This window comes from Cebus imitator, unplaced genomic scaffold (assembly GCF_001604975.1).
Source record: "Cebus imitator isolate Cc_AM_T3 unplaced genomic scaffold, Cebus_imitator-1.0 Scaffold82, whole genome shotgun sequence".
Taxonomy (NCBI): Eukaryota; Metazoa; Chordata; class Mammalia; order Primates; family Cebidae; genus Cebus; species Cebus imitator.
The window spans coordinates 7546754-7553918 of record NW_016107397.1 but is presented as its reverse complement, the minus strand read 5'-3'; the positions used below and the strand labels follow the sequence as shown (position 1 = coordinate 7553918).

At 50.6% G+C, this 7165-nt stretch overlaps 1 protein-coding gene across 1 annotated transcript in view; it reads right to left on the bottom strand.

Annotated features, from left to right (window-relative positions):
* The window catches only part of FBXL18 (F-box and leucine rich repeat protein 18), a 37075-nt gene extending 33999 nt beyond the window's left edge, over positions 1 to 3076 (bottom strand). Inside the window, exon 1 of the mRNA XM_017533830.2 lies at positions 2927 to 3076. Within this exon, the coding sequence (XP_017389319.1) occupies positions 2927 to 2944 (18 nt within the window). The 5' untranslated portion in view covers positions 2945 to 3076. The remainder of the gene's footprint in view (positions 1 to 2926) is intronic.
* Positions 3077 to 7165: the final 4089 nt, after the last annotated feature.

The window sequence follows — 7165 nt, the reverse complement described above, 5'->3', positions numbered from 1 at the left end:
AACTGCCCCTCTTCTTAGGACTTTGCTATCTACCTGGCATTTCCTGGGCTGTCCCTGAGATACAGCACTGATACCACCAGCCTATGCACAAGCTGTCCCCTTGACCAGACATGCCACCCAGCAAGGGAAACTGCCGCGACACTCTCATACTTCAGCTCAAAAGCTCCCTCCTCAGGGAAACCCTCCCAGTACTCTCCAGGCACACTTAACTCACCGCCTCCCACAGCTGACCAGTTCTCCACTCCCGGCCTCATCGGACAAACTGTAATAGTTTCCCCACTACTCCAGGAATGCCTTCAGAACAGGGAGCGTTTTTTATTTAACGGTTTTATTTGAGGCAGGGTTTCACTCTATCTCCCAAGCAGGAATGCAGTATGATCATAGCTCATTGCAGCCTCGGCCTCCTGGGCTCAAGTGATCTTCCTGCCTCAGCCTCCCAAGTAGATGGGACTATAGGTGCAGGTCCCCACACCAGGCTAATTTTGTAATTTTTATAGAAATGGGATCTTGTTTTGTTTTGAGACAGAGTCTTGCTCTGTTGCTATGCTGGAGTGCAGTGGCATGATCTAGGCTCACTGCAACATCTGCCTCCCAGGTTCAAGCAATTCTCCTGCCTCAGCTTCCTGAGTAGCTGGGACTACAGGTGTCTGCCACCACGCCCAGCTAATTTTTTGTTTTAACTTTTTGATTTTTTAATTTTTTGATTTTTTTAGTAGAGACGGGGTTTTACCATGTTCGCCAGGATGGTCTCAATCTCCTGACCTCGTGATCCACCTGCCTCGGCCTCCCAAAGTGCTGGGATTACAGGCGTGAGCCACCACCCTCAGCTAATTTTCGTATTTTCTGTAGAGACAGGGTTTCCACGTTGCCCACGCTGGTCTCGAACTCCTGGACTCAAGCAATCAGTCTACCTTGGCCTCCCAAAGTGCTGGGATTACAGGCGTGAGCCACCATGCCCTGCTGGGAGCATGTTTAATACCTAAGAAAAGCAAGTACTGAACCATGTGAAGTGCTATTAAAAAAAAAAAAAAAAAAAAGAAAAAAAGTTGGAATTTTATAAAAAAAAAAAAAAAAAAAAAAAAAAGCAGAGCCTGGCTCGGGCACAGTAGCACACATCTGTAATCCCAGCACTTTGGAAGACCAAGGCAGGCAGATCACCTGAGGTCAGGAGTTCAAGACCAGCCTGGCCAACATGGTAAAAGCCCATCTCTACTAAAAATACAAAACATTGGCAGGGTGCAATGGCTCAGGCCTGCAGTCCTAGCATTTTGGGAGGCTGAGGCGGGTGGATCATGAGGTCAGGAGTTGGAGACCAGCCTGGCCAACAGAGTGAAACCCCATCTCTACTAAAGATACAAAAAAATTAGTCAGGCATGGTGGCAGGCACCACCAGCTACTCAGGAGGCTGAGGCAATCTTGAACCCTGGGGGGTGGAGATTGCAGTAAGCCAAGATTGCACCATTGCACTCCAGCCAGGCCACAGTGCGAGACTCCTTCTAAAAAAATTAGCTGGGTGTGGTGGCCGGCTCCTATAATCCCAGCTACTTGGGAGGCTAAGCCAAGAGAATTGCTTGAACCGGGAGGCGGAGGTTGCAGTGAGCCAAGATTGCGCCATGCACTCCAGCCCAGGCAACAGTGCAAGACTCTGTCTCAAAAAATATATATATATATACAAAAAATTAGTTGGGAGTGGTGGTCGGCTCCTGTAATCCCAGCTACTTGGGAAGCGGACCCAGGAGAATCGCTTGAACTCATGAGGCAGAGGTTGCAGTGAGCTAAGATCCAGCCATTGTACTCCAGCCTGGGGAATAGAGTGAAACCCAATCTCCAAAAAAGAAAAAAAAAAAGAGGGGACTTTGAGCTGGAACTCTGTAAGATCAAGGTAGCAGGACTCCCTTTCTTCCCTGACCCCAAGCACACACAACCAACTGGAATCTGCTCACACAGCCATGCTACCCCAGAACTCCTCCTCTGGAGGTGGAACATTCATTTCAATCTTATCATCAATCTGCGATTGGGCCACACACCGTTCCTTGTCAATCAAGAAGCCACTGGGGTCATTTCTAGGCCAAGATCACTTCAAATTAAGAGGGGCAGTCAGCACAGTGGCCCCCAGCAATTTCCACAGACCCCTGCTCCATCACTTTGAGGAAGACAGTTGAATCTCTCCTGCTCCCTAGAACCCAGGCAAGCTCCTAAATCTGCGAAGTGCATCCAACGGTCTGAGTCCTGAAAGATGACAGATACCAACCCAGGTGCCCATACAGATAAGCAGGAAGCATGAACGGGAAGCCGCTAATCAGAGTCTAGAGTGCCTGCTACACCCCTGTCTGCAGAGACAATACCTTTCACCACATTACAGGGACGCAGCGAGCTTCTCCATCAGACCCAGATTTGTGGAGTGTTGGGAAAGAATTCCAGGGTATGCTGTAAGTCCCCCAGTGAAATGGCTTTTCCTCCATCACCCACCCCCCCATCCCCCGCCACGTCATTCAGCAGGCAGGCTCCAGAGAGAAGTGGGCTGGGGCTGAAACTGAGCATCCAGAGATAGAAGATGGAATGGGACGTGGGCACGGAGGGGGAATGTCCCAGGGCTGCCGGGGACCAGCCAAGGAACTGGGGCACCGGGGAAGGGGTCTCGGAGGAGCCTGGATACTCGGGACGGAGAGGCGGGGGCAACTCTGCCGATCAGGAATGGACGAGCGAAGGGAAAGACAGCTTGTGCCTTCCGAGGCAGGGCAGGCGTCTGGGGGACAGGATGCGGGAAGGACGGGAGCAGGAGCAAGGCCAGAGTCCGGATGGGAAGGACGTGGCGTGGTAGGGGTCTGGATGGAAAGGATGCAAGGAAACCCAGGTCGGATGTAAGAACCCAGAGAGACCCAGGCCACCGAGGCAGAAGCAGTGCGGAGAGAGGCGCGGACTGTACCTCTCCGGAGCTGGCCATGTCGCTGGCGGGGCCGAGCCGCGGCCTCGGGAGCCGCAACCTCGGGACCTCCCACCTGCCCGGCTAGGGATGCTCGAAGCCGGCGCGTCCGCGGCTTAACCAAGACCCCGGCAAGAGCGGGTCTCGTCACTTCCGGCGCCCGTCACACGCACTTCCGCTCGCCCGCAGGTGGGCACCGGGCGGCCGCCATGTTGGATGTGGCTCCGCCCGAAGACCTGCAGGAGCGCAGGAGTGCCAGGAAGGGCTCTAGGGACCTCCGCCTCTTCTCTGAGCTCGTTCCTAGACCCTTCTGCCCTCTGCACCCTCCTTTCCAGCCACCCGGTCTTCTGCTGCCGGCCCAGCACGGCCCCCGCCAGGCTTTTGCATTTGCTTTTCCCACTCCCTGCCATATGCAAAAGCCACAGGTCAGACCCTCTCTGAGCACCCCGCATGGAATAGCGTCGCCTCTTCTCCATTTTCACACACGCCCTGAAACTTAACTCTAATCATGTGTGTTTCTCTATAGCTTTTTTTTTTTTTTTGAGACGGAGTTTCGCTCTTGTTACCCAGGCTGGAGTGCAATGGCGCGATCTCAGCTCACCGCAACCTCCGCCTCTTGGGTTCAGGCAATTCTCCTGCCTCAGCCTCCTGAGTAGCTGGGATTACAGGCACGCGCTATCATGCCCAGCCAATGTTTTGTATTTTTAGTAGAGACGGGGTTTCACCGTGTTGACCAGGATGGTCTCGATCTCTTGACCCTCGTGATCCACCTGCCTCGGCCTCCCAAAGTGCTGGGGTTACAGGCGTGAGCCACCGCGCCTGGCCCTCTCTATAGCTTTTTGCACCATATGACGACTGTATCTTTTTTTATTTTTGGTCCTCCCCCTCATAAACTAATAAACTGTAAGCAGGGACAGGATTTCCCAATACCTGGAACTATCCCAGGAATGCAATAGACACTGAATACATATTTGCTAAGTAAATATGAATGTATGTGCCCTCACACTTAAGCGTTTGCATTTCAAGATAATTAGACCCGGCCAGGGGCGGTGGCTCACGCCTGTAATCCCACCATTTTGGGAGGGCGAGGCGTGCGGATCATCTGAGGTCAGAAGTTCAAGACCAGCCTGGCCAACATGGTGAAACCCAGTCTCTACTAAAAATACAACAATTAGGCCAGGCTAGGTGGCTCACACCTGTAATCCCAGCACTTCGGGAGGCCAAGGTGGGCGGATCACGAGGTCAGGATATCGAGACCATCCTGGCCAACATAATAAAAGCCCGACTCTACTAAAAATACAAAAATTAGATGGATGTGATGGCAAGCGCTTGTAATCCCAGCTGCTCGGGAGGCTGAGGCAGGAGAATCGCTTGAACCCGGGGGCCAGAAATTGCAGTGAGCCAAGATGGCACCACTGCACTCCAGAGGCAGAGATAAACTCTGTCTCAAAAAAAAAAAAAAATCCCTGGGATTCACGCCTGTAATACCAGCACTTTGGGAGGCTGAGGTGGGCAAATCACAAGGTCAAGAATTCGAGACCAGCCTGGCCAACAAGGCGAAAACCATCTCTACTAAAAATACAACAAATTAGCTGGGTGTGTGATGGGCGCCTATAATCTCAGCTCCTCGGGAGCCTAGGCAGGAGAATCACTTGAACCCAGGAGGCAGAGGCTGCAGTGAGCTGAGATCATGCCACCAGCCCGGCAGCAGTTCCAGACTCTGTCTCCAAAAAAAAAAAAAATCCCTGGGGAAAGAAAGTTCATTCTCTGGAATCCAAAGAACTGGATTTGAGGCCAAGCACAGTGGCTCACACCTGTAATCCTAGCATTTTGGGAGGCCAAGGCAGGAGGATTGCTTGAGCCCGGAAGTTTCAGATCAGCCTGGGCAACATAACAAGACTTCTCTCTACAGAAAATTAAGATGAAGAAAAAAAAAAGAACTAGATTTGAATACTGGAACTGACTTCTGGATGACCCAAAGCAAGTGTATTCATTTTCTTTCTTTATTTTTTGAGATGGAGTCTCTGTCACCGAGGCTGGAGTGCAGTGGCGTGATCTCAGCTCAATGCAACCTCCACCTCCCGGGTGATTCTCCTGCCTCAGCCTCCCAAGTAGCTGATACTACAGGCGTGGCCACCGAAAGGGTTATTCTGATTTCATTTGATTTTATATATATTTTTTGATGTGGAGTCTTGCTCTGTTGCCAGGCTGGAGTGCAGTGGCGTGATCTCAGCTCTCTGCAACCTCTGACTCTTGGGTTCAAGTGATTCTCTTGCCTCAGCCTCCCAAGTATCTGGGACTACAGGCACATGCCACCACGCCGAGCTAATTTTTGTATTTTTAGTAGAGATGGCATTTCGCTGTGTTGGCCAGGCTGGTCTCAAACTTCTAACCTCAGGTGATCCACCCACCTCAGCCTCCCAAAGTGCCGGAATTATAGGCGTGAGCCACCTTGACGGTCATGTTTTCATTTTCTTTCTTTTCTTTTTTTTCTGAATGGAGTCTCGCTCTGTCATCCAGGCTGGAGTGCAGTGGCACAATCTCAGCTAACTGCAACCTCCGCCTCCTGGTTTCAAGTGATTACCCTGCCTCAGCCTCCTGAGTAGCTGGGACTAGAGGTGCCTGCCACTACACCTGGCTAATTAGATAGTCTCAATCGCCTGACCTCGTGATCCACCTGCCTCGGCCTCTCAAAGTGCTGGGATTACAGGCGTGAGCCACCGCGCCCGGCCGGTGTATTCGTTTTCTAGGGCTGGCCTAACAAAGTATCACAAACTGGGTAGCTTACACAGCAGAAATGTTTTCTCTCACAGTTCCAGAGGCCAGAAACTGGAAATAAAGATGATAGTATATCATACTCCCTTCAAAGTTTCTAGGGAAGGAGTCTCCCTTGCTTTTTCCTTTGAATTTTTTATTTTTATTTTTTATAGAGATGAAGTCTCACTGTGTTACCCAAGCTGGTATTGAACTCCTGGGCTCAAGTGACTCTCTTGCCTCAGCCTCCCAAAGTGCTGCAATTACAGGTGTGAGACACCGTGCCGACCTTTTTCCTAGCTTGGGTGGTTCCCTGCAATCCTTGGAGTCCTTCGGCCTGCAGCTCATCACTCCAAGGTCTTCCTCCGTCTTCAGGTGGCCTTCTCCCCACTGTCTCTCCGTATGTCCTCTCCTCGTCCTCTAAGGACACCAGTCATACTGCATTTAAGGGCTCCTCTTAATCCAGTATAATTTCACCTTAACTAATTGCATCAGCAAAGACCCCAGTGCAAACAAGGCCACATTCTGAGGTTCAGGTGGACATGAATATTTGGGGGGTGCTGTTCAGTTCAAGTGATTCTCCTGCCTCAGCCTCTAGAGTAGCTGGGCTTACAGGCGTGGGCCACCACACTCGGCTAATTTTTTATATTTTTTGAGACAGAGTCTCGCTCTGTCACCCAGGCTGGAATACAGTGGCACGATCTTGGCTCACTGTAACCTCTGCCTCCTGGGTTCAAGTGATTCTCCTGCCTCAGCCTCCCGAGTAGCTGGGATTACAGGTGCCTGCCACCACGCCTGGCTAATTTTTGTATTTTTAGTAGAGACAAGCTTTCACCATGTTGGTCAGGCTGGTCTTGAACTCCTGACCTCAAGTGATCCGCCTGCCTCACCCTCCCAAAGTGCTGGAATTACAGGTGTGAGCCACCACTCCAGGCTTGAACTGCATTTCTGAACTTCTCACTCCTGGGGATTCTCCCATGCAAACCTAATGGCCTGAGGGTCATTGCATGAGCTACTTGCCCTGTTAAGGCCCTCATCCCAACTCCGGCTGATTTCTCTTCCTCTTCCTCACATCCCTTCTGCAGAAGCTCTACCCTTCCCAAGACCATGTTGTGGTTCTCTGTCATAACCTCTGCCATTGTCCCTCGGAATATTCCTAGATGGCATTTATCACTGTGGATATTTATCACTACTCACCGTTTTGGCTAAAATCAAGTGTACCATCACCGTGGATAATTACATATTCATTTTGATTAATTAAATATTTAAGTAATTAGATATTCATATTTGATTAATTAAATATTCACATTTAATTACAGGTGGCTCACACCTGTAATCCCAGTGCTTTGGAAGGCGGAGGCAGGAGAATTACTTGAGACCAGGAGTTTCAGACCAGCGAAGGCAATATAGCAACACCCCATCTCTATGAAAGGTTTTTTTTTTTTTTTTTTTTGAGATGGAGTCTCACTCTGTCTCCCAGGCTATAGT